We start from the raw sequence: 14184 nt of genomic DNA on the forward strand, positions 1-14184 counted from the left end.
GGGTAGAGATAGAGAGAGAGAGACAGACAGACAGACAGACAGAATCCAAAGCAGGCTCCAGGTTCCGAGCGGTCAGCACAGAGCCCGACACGGAGCTCGAACTCACGAACCGTGAGATGATGACCTGAGCTGAAGTCGGACGCTTAACCGACTGAGCCACCCAGGCACCTCTCCTTTTTGTTTTTAAGCATACAAGTGGGCCCAAATGATACTTTGTGTTCTGTACTTGTGTTTGTCTGAAACGTTTAATGGCCTGAAACGTTCTCCGAGGTCCATCAGCACGAACGGGTGACGTGGCTCTTCTACGCGGCTCCAGGAAGTTCCGCTGTAGTTTTCTCCCAGTTGAACCGGCATATGCTGATGCTCACATATCGTACTTTCACTGTTCAGCTACTGCAAACAACCCCGCCATGCACATGCTTGTACATCTTTTCCCGTGTGTCCCATACGTCTCTGTGAAATTCCCAGAAGATTAATTTCTGGGCTAATGAATGTGCTTCTTCAGCTGACAGACTGTGTCAAATTCTTTCCCAAAGAGATCGTACAGTTATGTTCCTCTGTTCCTAACTTGCTGATGGGTTCTGCCTTGCATAACAGGAGGCTACCATGCTCCAAAATTATTTTTAAACTTTGTTTTTTCCTGTACTCTCTTTAAGTAATTTTATAGTTCAATTATTAATAGCATATACTTTGGAACAGGCAACGCATGGCACCTGATCTCAGGGAGTATTACGGTAAGAGAATGGCGGCCCATCTGCCACACGGCCCCATCCGCTCGGGGCAGCCACGGTGCCGTGCGTTTTATTTCCTTGGTTTACACCTTTTAAATCTTCGACTTGGAATTTACTTTGATGGAGGAAATAATATAGGAATTTGACTTAATTTTATCTTTTAAAAAAATTTTTTTTAATGTTTATTTATTTTTGGCAGAGAGAGAGAGAGAGAGAGAGAGAGAGAGCGCGCGAGCATGAGTGGGGGAGGGACAGAGAGAGAGAGGGACACGCAGAATCCAAAACAGGCTCCAGGCTCTGAGCTGGCAGCACAGAGCCCGACACGGGGCTCGAACTCACACAGTGCGAGATCATGACCGGAGCCGAAGTCGGACGCTCAACCGACTGAGCCACCCAGGCACAACTGACTTAATTTTATCTTGTAGTCAGTCTGTTGGTCTGATACCATTTAATGAAAAATCCAACTTCCCCTCACTGATTTGAAATGTCACCTTTATCACATCCTGGACTTGGACCTATCTCTGGGCTCCCTCTTGTACCCTGGGAGTCCATCTGTACAAGTACCAAGTGACCTGGGAGCCCACCAGATAGAAAACCACTCATACTTTATCATAAATCTTTTATTTTTACACACGAACTTTAGCATCAGCTTAATGTTTTAAAACTAAAACAATCTAAACTTTTGCATCAGGATGTAAAGTTTTGAAAAACATGTTGATTTTCATTTGAATCACCTTAAACTTACAAATAAATTCAGGGAAAACAGTGCCTTAAAAAAAATAACTTCAGTATTGAATCTGTTTATCTAGGAACATGGAATAGCAAATTTTCACTTTTCTTGAATCTTTTTTCTCACATAAAAAAAATTGGAGTTTAAAAAAAAAAAAAGAAAGAAAGAGAGGGGGATTTGCAAGAAAGTTACCCTAACTGTGTAATATACCTAATATTCTAGAATACTACTCTGGTTGGCCTTTTTTAAATTCTCTACTGACAGGGGTGGGGGAGGGTGTGGAGAATAACTGCCCGCCAACACACCAGAAGCATTCTAAAAAATGGAGTGTATGTTTTACATGCAGAAATACGATTCCATTCAAACACCTCCTATACTTTCAAGAAAAAAACACAAAGTTACTAGTGGTTTTGTTCTAAGTCAAATATTAACAGCAGAAAGACATTTCATCCATACACCTGTGAATACACAGCTTCCAATGGGGATACTCAAGAGCCACTCTAGTGGATTCTGTAAATGAAGGCAGTCATGCTAAAGGGCCCGACAAGCAGACTTCATTTAAGAGAACCCCTTCCTCCCATGGTTTGAAGGGAGGGTGTTCTAGTAGCCCATACATACTCTGTGCCCTCTAAACTCTAAACTATGAGGTTTTATTTTCAGAATACGAACTTCAAAAAGTACAGAAAGCTTGGATAGTCAGATGGCAGTAAGTACAGGCATTCATTTGTTTAATATCTCTATCAGTTCCTGAATGGGTAGGCCCCACCGTGGAATGACAGGCCAAGGGCAGCATGGTCAGGGGCATTGGTTCTGGTCAGGCTGCCGGGCTGAAATTCTGCCTCTACCTCTTTCCAGCCAGGAAACCTCAGGCTAGAATTTGAAACCAGGCAGGTGGCCTCAGATTCAGAAAGACTGATGGCAACTACATGAAGTGAACTGAAAAGAAACAGAGGGTTACAAAGTAGGACAGCAAGTGCGAGAGCTCAGCTTTGCCATGACCCTGAGACTGTAACGATAGCGAAGAAAGAGTTTCATCAACAGTGAGGCAACAATCAGATGTGAACTGTTCAGAGCAAGCATCCTAAAAAAAAGACAGTTCTTTTTAGAACTACTTTGTTTAAAGAAAAACACTAATTCGAAAAGATACAGGCACCCTTATGTTCAGTGCAGCATTATTTACAATAGCTGAGATACGGAAGCATCCCAAGTGTCCATCAACTGATGAATGGATAAAAGAACACACACACACACACACACACACACACACACACACACACACACACACACACACACGAGAATGTTACTCAGCCATAAAAAAGAACGATCTTGCCATCTGAACAACATGGATGGACCTAGAAAGTATAATGCCAAGTGAGATAAGTCAGTCAGAGAAAGACAAATACTGTATGAATTTACTCATATGTGGAATTTAAGGGAACAAAAACAACAAAAAAAACAATGAACAGAGGGGGAAAAAATCAAACAAAAAAACAGACTCCGAAGTACAAAGAACTGATCATCACCAGAGGGGAGGTGGGGGGGGGGGGAGGATGGGTGCAGGAGGTAAAGGGGATCAAGAGGTCACTTACGATGAGCACTGGAAACATACAGAATTGCTGAATCATTATACTGTACACCCGACACTAAAACAACACTTTACGCTAATTACGCTTTCATTAAAAAACAAATCAATGGAATGTTTAAAAAGTTTAATCATGGCCAAAATATATAAAACTACTTTGTGTATAAACTGCTTGGAGTAATCTATCATTTGGTTCCATATGATGATCTTAGCTCCTACCTGTGTTGTGAAATCCTTGTCGGCAAATCTAGTAACTGTTTAGCTTTGTTCTCTGTTATTTTTCCTGACATTCCCTCTTCCTGTTTCAAGGTGACTCCTGCTGATAAATCTTTCAAAACCTGGCCCACTGGAAATCTTTCCAGCTTCAATCACGGACTTCTCTGTCTCTCAGATGACCGGTACTGACCGCCAGGCTCCTCCTCTAATACCACACAGTCTGCCTCTTTCCATCTTTCTCTGAATCCACCTTACCACGCTTTGTCCTCTGACGTCTCTGCTTTCAATCGCCAACACCCCTTGGGTCCCCCAACCACAGGCATTTGGCCAAACAACCCATCCTGCTCCTGACCCGAGGTTTCAAACCTTCTGCCTCTTCTCTTTCTTCCCGCCTTCCTTCCCTCTCTCCTGCGTGGCAAGGTCTTTATCCTCTTCCTCCCCTGCTTTTTTTTTTATGAATATTATACCTATTAATCCTAATGACAAGTATTACTATTCCCAGTATACGGACGAAGATGCAACAGTGAGGCTTCTGTGCCAGCAAGAGTGTGTTTTGTCTCCTGAGAGAGAAATGTGTATCATATCCAAGACTCTTCTATTAGATATGCCTTGGAGACTGATTTTTTTTTTAATATGAAATTTATTGTCAAATTGGTTTCCATACAACATCCAGTGCTCATCCCAACAGGTGCCCTCCTCAATGCCCACCACCCACTTTCCCCTCTCCCCCTACCCCCATCAACCCTCAGTTTGTTCTCTGTATTTAAGAGTCTCTTATGGTTTGCCTTCCTCCCTCTCCGGAACTCTTTTTTTTCCCCTTCCCTTCTCCCATGGTCTTCTGTTAAGTTTCTCAAGATCTACATATGAATGAAAACATATGGTATCTGTCTTTCTCTGACTGACTTATTTCACTTAGCATAATACTCTCCAGTTCCATCCACGTTGCTGCAAATGGCAGGATTTCATTCTTCCTCATTGCCAAGTAGTATTCCATTGTATATATAAACCACAACTTCTTTATCCATTCATCAGTTGATGAACATGTAAGCTCTTTCCATAATTTGGCTACTGTTGAAAGTGCTGCTATAAACATTGGGGTACAAGTGCCCCTATGCATCAGCATTCCTGTATCCCTTGGGTCAATTCCTAGCAGTGCTATTGCTGGGTCATACCTCCCCTGCTCTTTATGGTACCAAACACCTCCCGACTCTGTCAACCACAAGATTAAGAACCCCTCATTAGTTCTCTCTGCCCAGGGAGTAAATTCCAAGCTCCTTAGTCCGTCAGTCAGGACTTAACTTTTCCTTGGTCGCAACCCCATTCTCATTACTCACCACTGACCTGCTTTATGCTTCGACCTTCAGGTTCCCAAGCTTCCCTGCACTCTTGCCTCCGCTCACTCTATACTCTCTATCTGCATACAAAGCCTTCTTCCTCAGCTTCCCAAATTATGTCAAAGTCCTGGCCCATGTACGACCCCGGCCTCAGAGCCTGCTGGCCTCACGTTCTCCCCAAGTCAGTCTTCTACTGGAGTTATTTCATATCAGTTGCTCACTCCCTGTAGTAATTCATGGGCATAATGCCTTTTTTTTTAAAAATGTTTTAAAATGTATTTTATTTATTTTGAGACAGACAGCACAAGCACAAGCAGTGGAGGGGCAGAGAGAGAGAGAGAGAGAGAGAGAGAGAGAGAGACTCCCAAGTAGGCTCTGCACTGTCAGCACAGAGCCCCACTAGGACCTCTATCTAATGAACCTTGAGATCATGACTTGAGCCGGAATCAGGAGTCGGACGTTTAACCAACTGAGCCACCCATATCCCAAGGCCTGTCTTTAAAAAACAAAAACAAAAACAAAAACATTTTCCCCAAAAGATTCTCAAAATGTCTTACATAAAGTGGCAAAAACTCACGAAAAAAATTTTTTTAACTTAAAGTGGTTAATGTGTTTTTTTTTAATGCTTTTGTCACTGGCTTTTCAAAAAATACATGACGTTCTTGATCATTTGTAGCAAATACATATTATTCTTGGCAGACACCTAATCTTCATAACATTATCATTTTTTTTTTCACAAAGAAGGAAATCAGATTTCCCTTATGTTCAGTGACTTCAGTCTTTTCAAGGAAAACAACCTGCTGTGGTTGATCACAGGATGAATAATTTTCAGCACGTGACACTACCATACTCTTAAAATAGCATCGCCTTCCGAGTTATAAATGCAGTTATCAGCCCACTGCAGAAAAGTTGGAAGACAGACAGGCATAGGTGGACAAAGGGGTGGGCACGTGTGTTTGATAAAGCAAGAATAGTAAAATGTTAATGGTAAAATCTAAAAGGTGAAAACATGATTATTCACTATGAAATTCATTTAACTTTTCTATGCGTGAACTTTTAACAAAATGCTGGAAAATCCAACACATAAAATTTGTTCACATAATCATTCTGCCTTCTGAATTCCAGTAGGGTGTATGCAGGGGATCCAGAGAAGGGCTGTGTCCCTCAGGGCCACCAGTGATCTCCTGTTGCCTATAAACATGGGGCCTGGCATGTAGTAAGTTCTCAATAAATTATTTGTTAATTAGCACGCTCCCAAAGCATGTTTGCCTGAATCTCTATCATGAACACATTTTAATCTGCCTTGCACTAGAACTGGCTGGTATGTCTGGTGCTCTCCCAGCCCCCACTCCAATGAAATTAAAATGCTTCTTATGGCCAGGAGCAATGTACTCAACATATTTGCTGATCTAAATTTAACAGGTACCTTATCCTCATAAGACAAGTAGAGAAATCCATTTATATTGGCCTTATGTCATGAGACATTTAAATGTATCCACTGGAAGGTAAGGTAAGTTTCTTAAGAAAGCAGACTGGCTTGTAGCTGACAGAGCCAGAAGGACCATAAAATGGAGTCACAATGGCCAGGCAGGGGTGAGTAGTGATGGGCGTTCAGGATGTGATCACCAGAGGAAAGCTGGGCATCTTCCAAATAAATAATATGGGGTAAAAAGGGGCAAGGATAAGAATACTGGTTTTTGTTTTAATGTTTATTTATTTTTGAGAGAGACAGAGCACAAATGGGGTAGGGGCAGAGAGAGACAGAGACACAGAATCTGAAGCAGGCTGCAGGCTCCAAGCTGTCAGCACAGGGCCTGGTGCGCAGCTTGAATCCATGAGCTGTGAGATCATGACCTGAGCTGAAGTCAGAAGCCCAACTGACTGAGCCACCCAGGCGCCCCAATACTGGTCCATTTAAGGGAGTTTTAAATCCCTTAATGAAACTGTAGGAATCTATTTTTTGTGAGTATAGCGGTTAAGATCTTAGGCTTTGAGAGCTGTCTAGGTTTGAAGCCCAGCTTTACCACGTACTAGCTGTATGAACTTGGGCAACTTACATGATCTCTCTTTGTTTCCATGCTTATACAATAGATATAATAACGTGAACTTCGTCACGGGGGCTTTGAAAGGATTCAATGAAACGATGCACACAGAGCACATAACACAAAACCTGGTCCATGGTATGCACTCAGTAGAGGTTACCTTATTACATGGCAGCTCAGCTAGAATATATAGAAAAGAATGAAGACTGGCAATTCGCTGAGTAAACGCCATGTGAATGGTTCACCTGTTAGCATGCGCTTTAGAGGAAAAGATGGGAAGTTGCATTTCCAATGGTTTCATTGCCAGATCGTGCCTCAGGGGCACATCCCCTCAGAGGGGATAACAGCCACTTAAGATATTTTCTATTCTCACTATTGATCCGTTGGCTTCAGGTACATAAATGAAAGAGGAAGAAGACAAACCGTTCACCAAAAAGTTCAACAGCAGCTCTTAATTGGGGTGCTCGGCACAAACATTTTCTGGGTGCTAGATGCCACAGCCTTCCAAGTCCAACCCCTCCTGGAACAAACAACCTGGCCACGAAGACTTGGCTTAATGACCCTGCGGCCTCTGACTTTTTTGCCTCCAATCCCAATAACCCCCGACCGCAGGCATTTGGCCAAAACAACCCATTCTGCTCCTGAGCCAAGGCTTCAAACGCAGGGCTGCCTCTTCCTTCCTTTCTTCTGGCTTTCCTCCTTCTCTCCCTCTGCGGGGCAAGGTCTTCATCCTCTTCCTCGTCCACCCTTTATGGTACCAAACACCCCCTAACGCCGCCAACCACGTGACTGAGAACCCCTCACTGGCGCTTGCTGCCCCTGGAATAGATCATCGGTCAAGTCTCAGTGACCAGCTGTCCTAGGGGCACAGCCCCGCTGCTCTTCCTGTTCCCACCTAGCCCACGCCCTACGTCTCCATGCCCCAAGATGGTCCTCGGTGAGATACTTCACCTACAACCATCGCCTCACCTGGGGAAAAGGGTTACGTCATGAGGTTTTAAATGTTTATTTCCTCTTGCATTCAAGTTTGAATTTTACCTTATTTATGGTAGGAGAAGGAGAAGATGAAGAAGGTGGTGACTGGCTGAGACTTTCAATACAACCAATCTGAGCCAAAATATCCACCTTAAAACAAAAGAAGTGCTCAGTAAACGGGGCAAAGAAAGAGCACACCCAAGCTTCTAACTAGAAACAGCAAATTCATGGCAAGGTTAAGTTCACCAGAAAATTCTAGCATGCTGCTCACTCCCAGACATTCCATGCAAAAAGCAAAGCCCCAACTGTGTATTAGTGGGTTGTCTTCAGTGCATATTCTAGAGACTGTTGTCCTATCGCGGTATTACTAAAGCACTAAAAATAAGCAGAAGCAGCACAGAAGGAACGGAACAAATAGCATGCGGGTCATACAGCCGACGAGAAAAACCCCAGAGGAAATGCAAAGTCAAGCTGTTAAAAACGTCAAGATGCCGAGCCAGTGCTTTCAAAGCCACCAGACACGTGAGATGAGCGAAGCCACCCGGCTGACAACAAAGGAACCGTAGAGTCACGATGGAACCCAGCAAGCCCAGGTGAGAGCACAGAACCCTTGAACGCAGGAGCAAAGGTCTCCGGTGCGCGCTCCTGGCTTAGTACGCAGCGTCGTTGTGGGAACACATAACAGATCTGCTCCCATGAAGCTACTCGACGCCCAAACTGGCATCGTTGTCAAGAGGACAACTGCGGAGCCCAGTGTCCAGGCTTTGAGCCCACTGTGCAACTATCCAGTAGGGAAGTCATTACCAGAACGTTCACGTGGTGCTATGAGAATGCACTTTTCACTCTCCAGGTAGGACTCTCTTAAGTAAGTGGTGGTATTATTTCCATTTTATAGACACAGATAAACTTGACTTTGGAAATCAATTAATACAAAGGAGGCCATCAAGATGATCCAGTTTTCCACTTAAAACTGAAACTATTTAAAAAAAATACAAAATATATGAAGCGGTTTTCCAATCATTGGGCATCAGACACTAAAGGACTTGATCCTGCCTAGAGAGACTTTCTAAGCCACGGATTAGGGATGAAGAACCCACACAAAGACCAGTGGTCTCTGTGAATTGAGAAGACAGAACTGGCAGCCTGGAGCGGAGGGCCAAAGAGGAAAAGAGCTGCACAGAGAACCATCTGTGGACCTGGGCCCTGGGCTCATACTAGGCAGCGGACCACACGCAAGGATGAAGCGTCAATCTCTCGCATCAGATGGTTCTCGCCGGCCAGAGTGGAAAACCTCACGAGTCACAGGGCAGCGGGTACACTACTAAGAAGGGTTTGCCTCAGTGGACAGGCAAAAATACCCCTAGATTAAACGTTGCTCTGGTCCCACTTCAAAAAGCTTAAAAATAATGTGACAGGATGAAACTATTTCTAAGTAACTTAACTGTATACCAGAACAAGACCCAAAAATATTTATGGGAATACAAAAATATCCAGCATATAACAAGGTGAAAATCACAAGGTCTGGCTTCCAATAAAAAAAAAAAAAAAAAAAAAATCACCAGGCATGAAAAGCAGCAGAAAAATATGAACCATAGACAAGAGAAAGACCAATCAATCAAAGCTGACCCAGTAATGACATAGATAACAGAACTGGCAATATTTAAGGGCAAGAAAGCTTCCAGATATCGATGAGCTAGAGGAAACATTTTGAACGGGCTTCCAAGGGGTGACAGCTATAAGCCTAAAAAAGAAAAACCCACTCTGGTGGAAATACACTGAATCAATGTAAACCGCTGGGTCCACAACAATACCAAAAATAAATAAATAAATAAAGATGGGAAAACTCATTTGTCACTACTTGAGGCAGCTATTAAAACAACTCTTACCTGGAAAACTGGGAGTTAAAGGGAAAGAACTAGATATCTATACCTAATTCCAGTAGAAATTGTTTCGCAAGGTAGCTAACTAGCTCCAACTGGTAAAGGAAGAGAGCTATTTTACGGAAGAAAGCCACCTCTCACAGTGTGGGAGAAACAGCCTGACTGATTCAGGCAAGGCTTATCATTGGTGGTAAACAAATAGGAGAATGGTTACCAGCACTGAATTAATACCAGACAGATGACCTTCTGGTCACAAGGGAACAATGTAACTAGATAGTGGAAGCACAAGACTGTCATCAACTTGACCCAAGGTCATTGTGATCAATGACCAGACGCTACGTCTTCTGATGCGATATAGCATGAATGTAGGATATCCCTATGGTATATTCTTGTCTCAAATGTTCAGTTTGAATCCACTGAGCCTTTAGGTACAACTTCCAATTTGTAAGAAGTACAGAGGATAGAGGAAGAACTTGAAGGACACCAAAGGAACAATGTGACAAATCCAAAAGACTGGAATTCTACAGTAAAACTAAGTCAGAATAAAAAAGTAGGGATTGTGCTGGAAAGAAAGGACACATGTGAGGGACATAATGGACATAACCAGACATAACGCTTGGTCCTACACTGAACACCAGTTCATAAACGAGCTGTAAAGGACATTCTGGGGGCTGCTGGGAAAATTAAAAGTGGTCTGGATATTATGGCCGATGAAAATTTACTGAAAAGGAAAGGATCGTCAACCTTTAAAAGGTTACAAACAGCAGGTACTCAATGTGTCTCATCCAGGTAAGCACGTGGGTAACCATGCTCACGCAGGGAAAATAAGGTATGCACCAAGGTGTAAACGGTAGTCATGCATGGCGTGGATGTGACATTTTTCTTTTTGCTAGCCTGAATTTTCCAATTCTCTACAGTGTTTATGTACTGCTTCTATAATGATAAAAGGTTATTTTTAAAAAAGTATTTTTAAAGAAAATAAAAACACTAGTCTGCAACCACTGACCGCAAAATGAGAAGTTCTGGTTTTGTTGTATTTTGCTGTATTTTCTTCTATATGACATCTTGAGGGGACCTGGACCAGTAAGAAGAAAACTCCTACTTCTGACAATAGGGCAAGGACTTGTGTGGGTGCTGAGATCTGACTCATTCACTGGTCTCCCAGTAAGCAGACAAGATGTGGTGTGAGAAGGACAACCTTCACTGCACACATCACAACAGCATCCATATGGGAGCAGCAGGGACAAGATGCAGAGAAGGGCAATGATGCCACTGTTTCTGTGTCCTCTGAAACTAGGTTGGATACTGAGAGTGATTTAGGTCTGAGGATTAATGAAAAAGAGAACATGTCTTTCATTAAGGTTGCTTTTTTTTTTTTTGCATTTTTATAGTATTCATTTATTAGTTTCTTGATGATAATTTGAAATAATTTGAGAAAAATAAACTGTAGCATTTTGTAAATATAAAAATTAAGTGATATACTCCCAGTTGGTAATTGTAGGTTTGTAGTTTCTTTTTTTTTTTTTTATTTAACTTTATTTTTTATTTTTTAAAATTTACATCCAAATTAGTTAGTATATAGTGAAGCAGTGATTTCAGTAGATTCCTTAATGCCCCTTACCCATTTAGCTCATTAAGGTTGCTTTCTATCTGGCTCTCTACCAAACCAGCAAACAAGAGTACAAAGGACATACGATGGCTCGACAGAAGTCAATTCATGGTCACCGCTCTGGCTGCCCACCTGGTTCCTTACAGGAGACGTTCAATCAATACAGGTCAGAGTAGACCACTCAGTCTGAGAAGCCTGCCAGGTAAGAGGAGTCCTGAATCACGGGCTCACTGCCCTTCTTGTTGTTACCCTGGAGCAGAGACAGTGGAAGCATTCCAGGGCTCCCGTAACACCACACACGGGATTTCTCGCTGTGCCTCCCTCACATGCTCGCACACTCTGTTGTCAGCTGGCCTACCCTGCCCTAACTTATCATTCCACTCTCCCCTCATACATGGTCTCCTGCTTGGAAGGGAAGATGGAAGGAAGGAATTTTGTAACTAGAAACGTCCAGGGCAAGACTTTGTCCAGGGATAAGGAACAAAAATGAAAAGAAAGTTGCCTGCTCTGTGAAGGTTGAGGCTTATTATAGTTTTTCTTCTTTCGTTTTTGTAACTCATCTGCTTGACCAAGGTACTAAAGTCTTTACCTGACATTTTCTCCTTCATCAGATTGTAATGACCGTGTGCCAACTGTGTCAGGAAAAGGGAACAGAAAGCAAAGACTGTGATTTCTACGCCCAAGAACATTTCAATAGTTTCTGGCAACAATTTAACTCTTTTTCTCAAAAGAACCTACAGGAGGTACAAAATCTCTTATGTAAAGAGCCTAGCCATTTCTACTTGGAATGTTTAAGAATTTGAAAAATTTCCTGTTTTCTTGTTTATAGATCTTTTGCTCAGAGGAAATTACCTAATTGTAATTCATCTAATTCAGATAAACTTCGACTAACTTCACAAAACCACTGGTCAGAATATAACACTGTACCTTCTTTTAAGAATGAGTCTAGATCACAAGAACCAATGAAATCAATTTGCACTAACTGCAAATGACCCAAAAAGTACAACTGGTTTAACAAGCCCTTTGTTAATTCATATTCTGAACCCACAGATGTCAATTCCAGATATTTATTTTTTAAATACAGAATATTAAAACAGTACAATTCATATTAAAAAATGGGGACATCTGGGGGGTGCCTGAGTGGCTCGGTCGGTTAAGCGTCTGACCCTTGATTTCAGCTCAGGTCATAATCTCACGGTTCGTGAGGCTGAGCCCCACATGGGGCTCTGTGCTGACAGTGCAGAGAGAGATTCTCTCTCTCCCTCTCTCTGCCTCCCCTGCTTGTGCTCGCTTGCTCTCTCTCAAAATAAATAAAACATTAAAAAAAAAAAAACCACACACACACACACACAAAAGAAATGGGGATATTTGTATTAGTTTAGAGAGTTTACTTACTTCGTCAGCACGAAGTCTTAAGTAATATCGGTAGCTTTATGTCCCAAATAGGATGAGGCTACGAGTAACCTCCAGATGGATCTAACAAAAGTCCATGCAGGACAGGCTTAGGGACACTTGTGATGATGGGCCGTGCTAGAACAATGCTCACTGGCCCTTCACCAGAGCTGTTTTAAGGTAAAAAACAAAACAAAACAAACCCTTTGCTTCTGTCATTTGTTTCCTATTAGACGAAAGCAAACAACGACAAACCACCCTAAACAATGAATTTCATAGCATGTACTTTTTTTTTTAAGCATTTTATTTTGATTTTTTTAGCATTAATTTATGAGAGAGAGAGAGAGAGAGAGAGAGAGAGAAACAAGCAGGAGAGGGGTAGAGAGAGCAGGAGAGAGAGAGTCCCAAGCAAGCTCCATGCTCAGCATGGAGCCAGACGTGGGGCTCGGTCTCATGAACCATGAGATCATGATCTAAGCTGAAACCAAGAGTCAGATGCTTACGTGACTGAGCCACTCAGGTGCCCCTGATAGCACGTAGTTTTGGAAAGGTTCCCTAGGTGCATAAAGCTGTCTTATATAAAGCAAGGATCCGTGATCAATAAACCATGGAAAATTAGTATCACTAGCCTAATGCAGTTTTGGGGAGAAATGTCAAGAGATCCTTTAAATAGATGTATACAACCTTCCTTACAAAGCTCTGTAAGCAACTAAAAAGAATTCACATGGGGGTGGGGAGACAGAGAGAACCTTTCCAATAGGGTTTTGTAAAGAGGAAATCTCAATAAGAATTATGAGAAGTCTATGGCATTACAGATCTCATTTGAGGTAATGAAATAATAAGCAAACTTAATACCCATGTGACATTTTCTTTTGCTGATTTATTTTTAAATGGTCTACAAAATGGCCTTAAAATGGCCTAAGCATGGGTTTGGGGGTGGGAGGGGGGGGGTGGAATGAGAAAGGGAAATGTAGTTCCAACATAAAATTACTATGGTCTTCCTTATCCCTTAACCAACAAAAAAACCCTTCATAACAAATATCATTACACTGAAAATCTCTGAATAAAAAGATGTCATTTCCCTAAATACCCACTTAACTTTGAGCATGTGTTTAATATCCGAATGGTTAAAAGATAGTTAACAATCTCAGTGGGTCTCCTGTAGGAGAACGAGCTACTTCTGACTGGGAAAACCGGTGGGTGTTAGAATGAGGTGCTATGGTGGCTCCCAGTCCCCCAGTCAATGTTGAGAACACAAACCTCCCTAGAGAGAATTCGGGTTGGACTCAGTCAATCTCATAACATTTTCCATTGTAAAATACCTTTTTAAAAAAATTGTTCATTTACTTATTTTTGAGAGAGAGAGAAAGAGGGTGTGCGTGAGAGTGCAGGGGAGGGGCAGGCAGAGAGGGAGAGACAGAATCCCAAGCAGGCTCCGCGTTGTCAGTGCAGAGTCCGACACAGGGCTCGAGCTCCTGAACCAGGGGATCATGACCTGAGCTGAAATCAAGAGTTGGATGCTTAACCGACTGAGCCGCCCAGGCGCCCCTGTAAAATACTTTTTGCTGTATTGACAAATGAACCAAAAAATCACTCCCACATTTGTAGAGAACCGTATTATGGTGCAAGGCCTCAGAGAGGTTATGGGAATAGAAAAAATACGACAAAATCTCTGCTTCTCACCAAGCTCGCA

At 42.4% G+C, this 14184-nt stretch overlaps 1 protein-coding gene across 5 annotated transcripts in view; it reads right to left on the reverse strand.

Annotated features, from left to right (window-relative positions):
- The window catches only part of SNX9 (sorting nexin 9), a 107697-nt gene that overhangs the window by 42626 nt on the left and 50887 nt on the right, over positions 1 to 14184 (reverse strand). For 3 of the 5 annotated variants that reach the window (XM_053222037.1, XM_053222036.1, XM_053222039.1), the window contains exon 5: positions 7674 to 7760. The exons of the other annotated variants lie outside the window; for them this stretch is intronic. In XM_053222037.1, coding sequence (XP_053078012.1) covers positions 7674 to 7760 — 87 coding nt within the window. The remainder of the gene's footprint in view (positions 1 to 7673; positions 7761 to 14184) is intronic. 5 annotated transcript variants of the gene reach the window in all.

This window comes from Acinonyx jubatus, chromosome B2 (genome assembly GCF_027475565.1).
Source record: "Acinonyx jubatus isolate Ajub_Pintada_27869175 chromosome B2, VMU_Ajub_asm_v1.0, whole genome shotgun sequence".
Taxonomy (NCBI): domain Eukaryota; kingdom Metazoa; phylum Chordata; class Mammalia; order Carnivora; family Felidae; genus Acinonyx; species Acinonyx jubatus.